This window comes from Manacus vitellinus, unplaced genomic scaffold (assembly GCF_001715985.3).
Source record: "Manacus vitellinus isolate BGI_N305 unplaced genomic scaffold, ASM171598v3 scaffold_59_pilon, whole genome shotgun sequence".
NCBI lineage: Eukaryota > Metazoa > Chordata > Aves > Passeriformes > Pipridae > Manacus > Manacus vitellinus.
This window is the reverse complement of record NW_021940681.1, coordinates 1,974,355-1,987,876: the sequence shown is the minus strand read 5'-3', so window position 1 is coordinate 1,987,876 and position 13,522 is coordinate 1,974,355. Positions and strand designations below refer to the sequence as shown.

At 36.7% G+C, this 13,522-nt stretch overlaps 1 protein-coding gene across 8 annotated transcripts in view; it reads right to left on the bottom strand.

Moving 5' to 3' along the window:
• CPT1A (carnitine palmitoyltransferase 1A) overlaps window positions 1-13,522 on the bottom strand; it is a 37,513-nt gene that overhangs the window by 4,045 nt on the left and 19,946 nt on the right. For all 8 annotated transcript variants that reach the window (XM_018082047.2, XM_018082044.2, XM_018082050.2 and 5 more), the window contains 10 exons: window positions 12,585-12,672; window positions 9,847-10,042; window positions 8,644-8,832; window positions 7,514-7,619; window positions 6,244-6,360; window positions 5,288-5,452; window positions 4,488-4,622; window positions 3,681-3,833; window positions 2,016-2,120; window positions 501-593 (listed from right to left, as the gene is read on the bottom strand). In XM_018082047.2, coding sequence (XP_017937536.1) covers window positions 501-593; window positions 2,016-2,120; window positions 3,681-3,833; window positions 4,488-4,622; window positions 5,288-5,452; window positions 6,244-6,360; window positions 7,514-7,619; window positions 8,644-8,832; window positions 9,847-10,042; window positions 12,585-12,672 — 1,347 coding nt within the window. The remainder of the gene's footprint in view (window positions 1-500; window positions 594-2,015; window positions 2,121-3,680; window positions 3,834-4,487; window positions 4,623-5,287; window positions 5,453-6,243; window positions 6,361-7,513; window positions 7,620-8,643; window positions 8,833-9,846; window positions 10,043-12,584; window positions 12,673-13,522) is intronic.

The following is a 13,522-nucleotide window of genomic DNA, read 5'->3' as shown; positions in this document are numbered from 1 at the left end:
TAACAGGTGTTATTCTAATAAATTTTGATGAATTATGTTTCTCAAGCACAGATTACAACTTATGGGCCAGCTTCTTTCAGTATTATTTAAACCACAAAGATTTAAATAGGGAGCATACATTTTACTCTGTCTCTACAACTGCAGCCAGAGACAAATCAAAGCAAAACTGTAATAACAAAAACCAAGACATGCCCATCTTACTGTTTATGGGACACATAAACAGTAAGTCATTTTACATGAGTTCCAGGGAACTACAAATGTGTAAACACATGTTTTCTTTATGCTTGAAAGTATTAGTGAAAGAGAATATGGTATTCTTGGTTCATGATTTATAGAAGTGGAGACAAAAAAACCCAGAAAAACAGCATATGTTGAGAAAGAAAAAACACATAACAATATGTTGCAAATTCTACCACAATTTTTTAGACAATGAATAGAACAGTTTTATAAGCAGACATCGAAACAGATTTATTAAACCATAGGAAAGGACTGACTCTTACCGTCTCAGAACAAGATATTTTGCTGGAGACATGGAAATGAATGGAATTTTCATCCAAGATAATGTAAGAAACACCATAACCATCATCAGCCACCTATGGGAAGAAAGAAGAGAAAAACAAGTTCTAAACTTCTTATTTTCCTTCCATTCCCGAATCAACTTATACATAATTAAAGAGTTCTTACTGTGTAGTTTTTAAAATCAGTTGCAATTTCTCCTCAAGCAAAACTCAAGATTCCATATTTAATGGATAATTTTTGAAGACTGATTTCCACTTGAGGAATAGTTCTAGTCTTATCTGAAGTGCATGAAATTAATATTTTCTGAATATTTGTCTGTAATATTTCCCTGCTTTGGTATTTTGAAATAAAATACTTGTTCAAGGAGTTTCTCTTATCAAGGTCTGGTCCTAAGCAGCTGCACAGTTTCAGTGCTTAAGCAGAAAGGAATAAAATAGTTCAGTTGTATACCTAAACATGGGATCATTCTGCCAATGTAAATAAATATGATACATAAATATGGAGTATAAAAGCCTTGTATTATGAAAACCTGCCCAAAGGCAAAGTCCTCTGACTCTACAGCAAATATATGATTCTGAACACCTGTATCATGAGCAGAGGTCTTGTCCAATTTCAACATTAGTAGCATTAACTGTCCCAAGTTTCAGTCTGATGTTATATTCAAAGTACGCCTAGTGAACACAAATTATCCTGCTGTCACCCTTCTTTGTCTCTTTCCTAACTCAAAGGATCACAACCTTCCAGCTCTTTGTTGCCACTGCTGCCAAGCAGCCTGACTGCCTTCTCATCATTACTACTACAGGAATAAGTTCTACAGAATGCTTAAAAAAACCCCTAAACCCAAGAAGCTGATGCACTGAATCTCTGTGCTACTTCAGCAAACAAAAGCACAGTTCTTCTAAGAACACAAGAAGGGATTCAGGAAAATATAAGCAGGGTTATTTGGAAATGTAGACAACAGAAGGAAGGAAATTAAAGGAATAAAGAAATAGTAAGAAGGGATCAGTTAATGTACCTTTAGCAAAAACAAAAGGAAAAAAGTGCTAGAAATTCCTGTAGCCAAACCCTTATTCACATCTGGGGATTCTGAATACTGGCTTCATAATCTGCTGGAATAAGCCAGTTTCTCAAGAATAAGCATTTGTCACTGTAATGTGCTCACAGTGATGGACAGTCTGATGTACAGAAGCTCTGGGCACAGGTAATATGACAAAACCCCCATTTTCATCAGATCTCTCTGCCATGGAGCCCCATACCACATTTTGTAACTACATATTTCCTTAAGAACAATCCATTTTTGTAGCGGGATACCAAAAAAGGTGACACAAATTTTTCCGAGCACATCCAGATCACGGCAAAGCATTAAACACATGCATTTAAAAGTGTAAAGTTGCACCCTGATGTGCAATATTAGGGTATTACAGATCTGAAATTTTTAAACTGGCATATTGAAACTAAAAACTTTTTCAACAGGTACTTGTATTTAGCAAACATACCGGTCCAAACCCTCCACCAGAGGATAACATCTCAGGGTTCTTCTTTAGATCAATGTGTTGTTGTGGTGTCTGACTCGTTGACAGCCTCCAAGGTTCTGACAAAACCTTCATTAGATATGAAAGAGACGCAAACAAGTATAACACACTGTTTAAGAATATGCAACCTTCTCAAAAACTAGTTAAGATAAAGCACTCAATAAAGCAATATTAAGGATAACTCTAGTTCCCATTTCAACAGAATGAACAATTAAGAAGGTTAAAAGAAACAGGCAAACTTGTCCTGATATTAACATATGAGGTAGTGATGCCAATTCTTTAAAGAGAATAAAATAAAATTTGAATAGAAATGCTACTTCAAACAAGATTATCTGGTCCATAGCCTGGTAAATAATGCATAACAGGTCTTGTTTTAACAAGATCATTACTAGCCATATTCAATTCCCAGTAAGATACTACATCAAGTTAGAAGCTTGTAAAGTATCTAACAATACAGATGTATTTTCAAAGTCTGTGCAATATGTAGAAAGTTGTTTTATTCTTGACTTAGCCACCAGTCACATTTAGGAGAGCAAACAGGCAAATGTGAGTAGAGCAAACAGGTAAACATGAGTAGATTAATTTTGAGGCAAGTTGGAAGTCATTCATTATTAATCAGAGAAAAAAGGAATACGTGCAATGTAATTATTTTTATAAAACCCAATCTTAAAATCTAGTTTAAGTAATAAATTTGTCACGGAAATAAACTGTGACAGTAATGCCATATACAGCTCCTTTAGCTTATAATAACTTAAAGTGAATTTGTCACAGTTCCAAAAGAATGTTCTTGAGACAAAACACACAGCCTCTGTTGTGTTGCCTTGAAAATATGTAAAAACCACATGCAAACACTATTTTTTTTAATACTATATCTTTCTAGCAATACTTAATAACACTTAATAATACTTATTATCAGAGAATCACAGAATATGCTGAGGTGGAACAGACCCACAAGGACCATCGAGTCCAACTCCTGACCCTGCAAGGACATCCCCAAGAGTCACACCATGTGCCTAAAAGTGTTGTTCAAATGCTTCTTGAACTCTGTCAGGCTTGGTGCTGTGACCACTTCCCTGGGGAGCCTGTTCCAGTGCTCAGCCAAGGTCTGGGTGAAGAACCTATTCCTAATAACCAACCTAAACCTCCCCTGACACAACTTCAGGCCATTCCCTTGGGTCCTGTCACTGGTCACCACAGAGATCAGTACCTGGCCCTCCTTTTCCCCTCATGAGGAAGTTGTAGACTGCAGTGAGGTGTCCCCTGAGTCTCCCCTTCTCCAGGACGAACAAACTAAGCCACTCATACAGCTTCCCCTCAAGGCCCTTCACCATCTTTGGTGCCCTCCTTTGGACGCTCTCTTAATAGCTTTTTTTATATTGTGGTGCCCAAAACTGCACACAATATTCAAGGTGATTATACTACAAAGCTCGCTGAAATATAATAAATGTACACATAAAACAAAATGAAACTTACAATCTCTCAGCAGATGTGAAAAAATGCTACCTACAATGCTATCTTTTTTCTTAGAAAAAACAGAGCTCCGCAAGTACGTAAAGCAGATACAGCAAAACACTAATTAAACAAAGGATTTTTTACTGTAATGAATATTTATCAATAAAAGTCACTTACTTCCTTAAGGAAAGGAGAATCCACCGCGAGGTACTTGGACACGACATAAAGGCAAAACAGATGGCGGTCAATGCCAGCACCAGTCATGGCAAGACGATATAAGAGCTGATGTTTGGCAGCAGCAAGCCGAAAGAATTTCAGCTTATTTTCATTCTAACAATGAAAAAAAAGGTTAAGAAAAATCAGTTAAGTGAACTGGGTTGAGCAACTACTTACTTCCTGTGAATGATTCTTGCTTCCCTCTCAGAAAGGAAAGTTTAACTGGTATGAAATTACTTGTTCTACAAATCTATGTTAGAGTTTTACAAGTCACAAAATTTTCACAAGTAATCACAGTTTCCTGAAGTTCAGGAACTATAACTAATGGTTAAGTTCTGTCATTCTCTTTTGGTGTGGCCTAGAATTTCTGCTGTATTGACAGAAAATGTGGACAATTACCTTACCTTCCTAAAAAAACAAAAGCATCACTACAAGAGTATAAAAACTATTTGAGGACTTACACAGTTGTCCAGTGGTAACTCATGTGCTTATGAATTACCACAGAATCATGGAATGACTGGGTTGGAAGGGACCTTAAAGATCATCTCATTTCAACCCTGCTGCTGTGGGCAAGGACACACTTCACTAGACCAGGTTGCTCAGAGCCCCATCCAGTCTGGGCTTGAACACTTCCAGGGATGGGCATCCACAACGTCTCTGGGCAGCCTGTTCCGTTGTCTCACCACCCTCACAGTAAATAATTTATTCCTAATATCCAATCTAAACCTACTCTCCCAATTGTATAAGGCAACAACACCATAGACTTACACTTTCAGTTGGGTCTTCCATGGCTTGAACAAATTTACATGACTCAACAGTACACGAACGAACAGTTTCAGTCCTGCCTTCTCTGAATAAGCGTGTCATAGAGGCTTCATATGTTAAAGAAAATTTTCCCATGTCCTTGAAAAAGGGAAAAATAAGAACTTAAAGGTTTAAGAATAAACCCCCCGCTTTCTTAATCAATAGTCCAAGCTATCCACACAGGATATGAACCATTCCACAAATTAAACTCAAGTTTTTAGTAGCTTACCATTAGCCCTCCGATCTGAATATAATAAAGGCAAAAATAAGATTAGCAGCATGATCTGATAAACGCTAATAGAACAATCAAACTAGCAAGGACTACTATTTGCAGTTTATACTCAATCTTTTTCAGTTTATAACAGAAGCTGAATGTTGCTATATTGGCCTTTCCTGAAAGCACGTTACAGAAAAGGTGAACTAGCAGAAGAAAACACAGTAGGTGTTTTTGTTAATCCTGTTATGGATTGTCCTATAACATTGTTTAGATTATAAACACAGCTACTAGAAGTTTCATATCTTCTTTCAAGTTCCAAAAGCCCAATGATAGACCAGCTAAGAAGAAGAGAAAAATCTCCACATGTCCTTGGAGCAGTCATTTCCAGCTAGTAATCCATTTAGGGTTTTTATCAATTTCCACTGAACGTCTTTAATAACCTTGCACAAGCAGCACGAGATTACTCTACCCAGTCACATGTTTCAATCACAAATATTTTTTACCCAATTTAATGAGATTCTGTAAGGCAGAAACAGTCTGTTCTTACCCGATAGTGAGCAAGCTGCAGGGCAAGTTGCACAAAGGCATCAGGGCTGGTTTTTGCTTTCTTTATTAGTCCTTTTCCAAAAGTTTCAAAGAAAAATGAACAGAAATCCACATCGTCTGCCAGAGCTACGGCAGTGCTCAGAGACCTCTCAATCACTTCTTGACACTTAAATAAAGAAACAAATAATTACACACACCTATATGCATACACTCATGCATTCAATGGCAAGTATTTTTAACTGATAAATAAGAAATGCTGCCTTTATGCATGTCAGGAACATCACTACCTAAATAATTTTCCTTTAGAGAAAGAAGAGAAGTTATTTTTGCCAGGAAGTTAAAATTCAAAAAGCTAATAAAAATGTTTTAAGCCACTGTACATCCAAACTAACACTTTAAAAAACACCAGCATTAAAACTGTTCGGATCACCAGAACATAAAAGAATGACCCACAGATATAGAATGGCAATAGCTGTATGACTTCCAAGCTGCCATACATGCCTAATTAAATACATCATCAACCATTATTTTTTTATTCAAAATTAAAATCAAAACAGGCAGTGGCAGTTTGTCCCAAACTCAGGTTAAAAAACCCCCAAACAAACCTTATTAGGCACATATACGGAATTTTGAACACAAAAAAAGACAGGTAGTTTCAGGGAACTATTAGATGAGTATTTGTTGTGACAACAGTAACGAAATCTCAGCAACTTACACTTAATTTTAATACAGTTATTATTTAAAATAGATAGCCACTTTTTTTTGATATATTGACAACCAAGAAAACTTGATGTTAAAAAACCCCTGACTTTATAAGTAAACTGAGTAATGCCTACACATCCTACAGGACTCATAGGAATTTATAGCTGATTTATAGGGTTACCAGTAATTACATAAATAATATGACTGCTTAGGAAAAGAGAAGCTTCTTCCTCAAACCACTCCTTCTGTACTTACTTCTTCTGGAATTTCCCACTGTAGTTTGGTGGGAATAGGAATATTTGGATTGGTATCTCCTTTGCAATGCCCATCTTCTGAATAGCCCAGTTCCAGATACTCAGTTGCCATCACATTCTGCAAAGAATGATAATTCTTCAGAATTGCAACACAATATGTAATGCTGTGGAATTAGGATTTCATTGTGAAATCAATATAACCTATTTTCAGTATACAGTGAAATACAATATACAAGCCATTTCCAAATACAGAAAACAACTGCAAATGAAGTCCTCAATTTTACCTCTTATTTTAAGGCATTTTTATTTGTGTTCTGAGTGGGAAGAACACCAGATATGCACCAAACACTTATTCAATTACACTGATGCATTTTGTTAATTGCTACTGAGTTAATCAAAATGTTTCAATTAAAAACCCACTAGAAGTAAAAAAATAAAAGTCTCTTTCATTGAGACAGTCTAAACTGTCAAGTCACTCTCAAATCAGTTTGATCTTCTTTTTTCCCTCCTTAGAAAGTGCAAGGAATTTTTTTTTTTGTTCTTACAGACATGAAAGTGCTTCTACAGTAAAACTAGGAAATTACTGGAGGGACCAGTTAGACCTGGGACCAATTTGCACAAATACATATGAAATCAGAACGAACTAATGTTTCTGAAATAGTTTTGATTGAGTCATGCAATTGTTTATGGGTTTAAGCTTCAAAAATAAAATAAAAAAAAAATCAAATAGGATTTCAAGTAATAAACTAAGCTCATGATGAACAGACATGACAAAGTGTATTTATTCCACTCATTGCTAATAAATACAAGAGATAATGTAAACAGCATATCAATCTGCAGCTGATCAAATAACAGGTTAGAGGAAAAGTTAAATTCTGTATAATTTCTTTAAATTTTGAAAATAAGTGTGAGATTTCTATAGCACAAGGAAGCTTAAGGGCTTCAGGAGCACGTATATATACAAATTACAATGCCATATCAAAGAGACGAAAATCTATGGATTTAAAATATAAACATGTTAGATTGGAAGCTGTATCACTTTTCTATGAAGACATCTATGCTCACTAAAATGTTGCCCTTCAAAGGACAGCATCCTTTTAAGCAAGGGTTTGAGATATTTTTAAAATTCTACAGTTGCTACAGACATAGGCCCCTGATCACTCATCAGCAACATGAATGCAAGGGATTGAAAGTAATTGCTGATCTTCAGCACTGTTGCACAGACCATATCACATTATCTTCCACATTATCTTTTAGTACTAAACACCTACCTCCCACAGGTGTCCAACAATAGGAGCATCTGCCCAGGAGTGCTCTGCATTCAGACCCATTTTGCCATTCTTGAATATTATGAGAGTGAATGTTTTGTCAAACCACCTACAAAAGAAATCAGTATTTCCTTATGGTTTTGTACATTTCCAAAGCATTTTTATATTGTAACTTCATCTCTCTCCAAAATTCATATTAAAATGCATTAGTTCTCAACCTTTTTTTTTTAAATAACATTTTATTTAAATAAATAGACCTAAATTTGAACCTCATGAAGTTCAACAAGGCCAAATACGAGGCCCTGCACCTGGGTCAGGGCAATGCCCAGTATCAACAGGCTGAGGGATGAATGGATTGAGCAGCCCTGACAAGCAGGTCTTGGGGATATCAGCTGATGAAAAAGTCTACATGAGCTGGCAATGTGCACTTGCAGCCCAGAAAGACAATCATGTCCTGGTGTGCTTAAGAAGCAGCATGGTCAGCAGGTCAAAGGAAGTGATTCTCCTCCTCTACTCCACTCTGGTGAGACCCCACCTGGACCACTGCCTCCAGCTCTGGGGTCCCCAGCAAATACAGACACAGACCTGTTAGAGTGGGTCAGAAGAATGTCATAAGAATGGTAAGAGCAGTGGAATACTTTCCCCATGAAGAAAGGCTGAGAGTTGGGGTTGTTCAGTCTGGAAAAGAGAAGGCTCTAGGAACACCTTGCAGCCTTTCAATCTCTTTTATTTAGGGCTTAAAAGAAAAGCTAAGAAACTTTTTACCAGGGCTCCTAGCGGCAGGACACATGGCAACAGATATAAACTGAGAGGGTAAATTTCAACGCATCATAACCGAGAAATGTTTTACAATGAGGTGGTGAGACACTGGAATGGGTTGTCCACAGAAGTTGTGGATTTCTCGTCATTAGAAGTGTTCAGCATCAGGCTGGACTGGACTTTGAGCAATCTGATGCAGTGAAAGATGTCCCTTCCCATTCCAAGGAGTTGGAACCAGTTATTTTAGAAAATCCATTCCAACCCGAACAATTCTGTGAACTCTATGAAATCTATCAACTTTTAAGTCACTGATTCGCATGTATTAGCCAAATTCTAAAAAAGAGAAGGCATTTTCCACAGAAGCAATACTGCACCTGTCGTAACATCTGCCATGTATTAATGATTTTGCATATGCATCCAGTGACCTCTCTGGATCTTCTTTCTTGTACCCATGCTCGAGGTCATCCAATGTCACAAAGAAAGCTGCTTTCTCAACAGCATCTAAGGACTGTTTGTTCTTTCCACGGCTAAAATAAGCCTGACGAGCTTTAGCCCACGGTACTCTGTAAAAAAAACCATTGGTTTATAGCCAGATTACATAAACATGTGAATGTTTCATCACCCTGAAGATCACTGTGAGATTCCTCCTAGTTTTACAGAATTTGACACAATTACTTTCAATGCATTTAAGCTATATGAGCAGTGAAAAGTTCTGAAAATACTCATACAGTGTAATCCTAGGAACCAATTCAATTTATCACACACGTGCGAAGCTTAATCCTCAGAAATTCAACATTTCTACACATAATGAAAGCAATTAACAGATATTAATGCCGATTGTTACAACACCTAAAAAGTCTGGACTCTTATAAAAAAGTCAATAAATAAGTCCAACAAATCTGAAGCAAAAGAAGTCCTGATCAATGTAATTTCTATATGGTTGCACCATGTTTACTTCTAAATTTATGTGATTTTCCCAATGAAAAAAAAAATCTGTTTGTTTTAAAGCAGAAAGTGAACAAATGGAAGTACTCCTAGTACACATAAGTATATTAAAATCCACAGCTCTTTCTCGTTTGTCCAGAAACAATTTGACAGAGTTTGCCACAATTTAGTTGCATTCAGTGATCTTATACCTAGAACCGAGTACATACTGCTTTATTGTGTAGGTGCAAGTCATGAAGTAACAGTTACTGAATTCTCATTCTCAATCAAAATTTTTAAGATATTCTTTAAAATGCCAATGAATCTCAGCGTAGACATAAAGCTATTGAACTCAAATAGTTCAATATGTGTAGCACTGTAAAGCTTTCAATTACCACTCTTTTGACTGCCACAATTAAACCAACTTCTCCAGATAAGTAATCCATATTACTTATTGTCACTGCAAAATTCCTTTAACTCCACATAGTTACAAATGACTGAAGCACTGTTACACATCAGCAATATACAAAATAAGTGACCAATGTACAAGCAACTGACTGCAGACTATTCTAAAATTCCAAAGCCAGTACTCAGTTAGCATGTTATGCAACTATTTCTAAACACTAAATTTGTCTAAAAAATAACCACCATACCTATCTCCTGCAGTAAGAGCTGCAAGTTTTGCTTCACCAGCCTGAGGCTCTGAATCATCATCAAGAATTCTCTGCATCTGCTGTTCAATTTCTCGGGGTTTCAAGAGTCTGCCATCATGGTACAGCCACACTTTGAAGTAACGGCCCTTGTGATACACAACAATGTGTTTGCTGTCTTTCACATGCTGGAGAGTATCTAGAATTGCAATCACTTATGTGAAAACAAAGCTGACATCTCAAAACACTAATGCACTAAATAACATCAAATGCCTGCTGCATGCACTACTAGTTATTTCAGCATCCCATGTTACTTCATCACAAATATTCCTGCACAAAACAGTCAAATACCCAGATCTGGCAACCATTTGCACACATAGCACCACCAGTTTCCATGCTGGAGGCTAGTATTAAGCAACAAGACCTGCATTCTTCTATCTGAAAATTGAGCACTAGTAGTGTAGTCTGATAAAGCAGTCAGCAAAAGAACATGCTAGATGAATCTGAGGACAGGTACTTTTAAACCATCTCCATTGAAGTGCTAGACAACTCATGGTACAATCTGTGAAGAGTCTTAAGAGACCCAAAATTTAGTACCATAAGGTTTTGTTCACATTTACCCTGGTAGAGGCAGAGTGAACACTCCATATATGGTCAAAATGTTTAATGTTATGGATGTCAGTGAAGCAGAAAACTGAACCACAATTTTTTCCTCATTTTATTATTTATGTTGCTTAATTGGGATAAGCCAAAAGTTAGTCATGAAGGCATTGTATCAAATCACAGGTGAAGGTTTCCAAAACAGACAGAAAAAGCCTGTAACTGATGAAAACTGTTAACTGAATTCCTTCACTACCCCAAAGAACTGTTATATTCCTATGAATCTGAAAAGACCCATTATTGAGATGGTGAAGAAAGATGTCAAAAATAAAGGCTGAGCCTAAAAAATCACGATTCTGAGAGATCTGAGAAACAAGAGTTCATTACTTCAGCTGTTCTCAGTTAACCATCAGGTTTTGGTAGGTATGCTCAATCTACTTATCAGAAGCAGCACTGTGCTAATTGTGCCTCTGGCTATCCATGTTGCATTTCTGCCAACTACAGGTCTGATAGAAGCATCACTCCAAGTGTCAACTGCATTAATAGAATGGGCTGTGAATTGAGAAGATCCCCCTGATGGGGGCGGCTGGGAAAGCAGCAAAGCAATCAGCTAATGAGGTAAATTTTTCAGTAATCCCAACCTGAGTCAGGACACTGTAAGTATTTGTACCTGATGTGTCCATACTAAAAAAGACAACCTCATGAGTGTAAAAAGCAAAACTGAGATCACCAGTCATCTACATCAACAACTGACTTCACAACAGTTGTTAAGCCCTGGCACTTACCTTTAGACACCTTTACTTATATAGGTTTAAATACAGATTCATCCACCTGGAATACGCATTTGTTGCAAAACAAAAAAATCCTTTTGTTTTGCTAGTCCAAGAAACCATTTAGGTACATTTGAAGATGTACATAACATGTTGCATGGAATTCCTACTAAAAAATGGGAATGGAAAGACACAAAGGCCCTTTCCTTCTTAGAAGAAGTAGTTCATCCCATAGTATGTTTTGCTAAAAAACATGAAGATGAAACAACTGCTCAAGTGACAGAAAAAGATTTTACCATCAATTAATATGAAGTCATGTTATGGAATTTTTCCTTTTTTTCTTTAGGAACTGTAATATACATAGAAAAATTGAAATCAGGGGGCAAGAAATCAAGATACTCATGAGAATGTGAGAAAAATGTCCTTGTAACTCACATATTCATATAGAATGACAAAGTTGTTTGTCCTTTAGAAAAATAGAAACAGAAAATGGAAAAAGTGAAACAGAAAATGTGAAGTGCTTAGGAGAAAAATAAGCTAATTTTTATGATACTGACTGTAGGTTAATTTGAAAGACTTGAATCAGGAGAAACTGAGGAGAATCACTAAGACATACAGAATGTATTTTAATCAGGTGTTAGTTAGAATGAGCCACTTCTACACATTTATGCAAAACTCATTTTAAACTAAAAGAACACCAAATCCAAAGCTAAATGCGAACCATTTATACCTTTTATTTTATTGAGGATAGGGAAAGGGCAAGGGGTGCACTCTCAGTACCTGAAGTACTCTAAATAACAATAGCTCATACACTACAGATGTCCAATAGAGATTTAAAACCTTACTCGTCCATTTAAGCTACTAATTTGTGACAGGGAGTAATCACATCAGGGATGTGTTTGTCTTCACTTTGCAGATAAAGAAAGCTGAGGTACAGCTGGAAAAAAATTCCTCAATAAACTAGCAAAGGGCAGCAGCAGAACTGAGAGCAAAGTATTATCCAACACAAGCACCTACTGCTTTATCCACTACCCAATGCCACTTTTCCCCTTAATCCAACTTCAAACAGTACAGCAAATGTGGGACAAAGAATGGGCACATCCCTGTGTCTGTTTAGAAACTCTATTTTGAATTCTGTAGTTGAGTGGGAGTAACATGCTCAAAGACAGTTTGAAACGTAACAGCGAGTAACATACGAAAAACATCAATGCACTCTATAGCAATTCATTACTTCCTGATTCTTGGAATACAGTATTTGATGCATACTTGTGTCAGTCAGATCCTTATGTGGAAAAATGGGATTTTGGCAGAAAAGACCCCAAACCCTGAATTCCATTACAGTATTTATTTTCCTCGGCTGGCCTTGCTTACCTGATTCCTCTCCTGGGATACGGGAAGTATTAAACATCCTTTCCCACTGAGCTGAACAAAGTGGAACAGTAGATCCCATCAGAAGAATCTGTGACACAAATGTACATTAAAAAGTAATTTTGCATATACAATTAGAAAATTAAAAAAGCAAAGAAAATAACAAGGATCTGACTAAAGACAGGCTGCAGAATAATAAGATTTATAATACATCAACTCAGTTTTGGTTTTTTTCCTCCCTGTTCATCCTCTTTCCTTGAACTACACGTGGAAGATTCCAAGGACATTCCAGTAGTACTATTTTTTTTCCTTCCTACCAAAAGTTCGCTCTTCAAGAGGGATGACTGAAGCTAGCTAGCATCTGAAATCCAAAAAACCTCTCAATGGCTGGTCTGGATGCAAAATTTACATATGCAGCATTCATTACCCCTTAATTTCTTATTTTAAAACTATTTATAGCTGTGTAGGAACAAAAGTTCACATTTCTCAGATTTGTAGTTACATACAACTAATCACATCCTTGCCATGACCTTGAACAAAACTACTTAATTGTTTCCACAACACTTGTTCACTACAATACACAGCCCCTGGACATAATAGAAACTCAGGATGGGATTTACCTTGCTTATCTTTGCTACCTAGAAATTAGTGCAACACAGGATTTTATCACCATCTATGCTTAAGCTCCCACTGGCCCACTCTTGTCATCAAGAGGCCTCCAGTCCTTTGTCCCAAAACCTCATGTGCTCACACCACATGGTACCACAGACTTTTCATCCTTCGGTGACTCAAAAGTACCATTACAGGCTTAACACATACCAATAATATCAGTTATACAGAATATCTGACATAGGCAAATACAAGTCTCTATTTGTCTTTTGGGTAATGACGATGCTAACTTCAAATACTGTAATTACTTGGCGTGACAGAATCCTGTATTT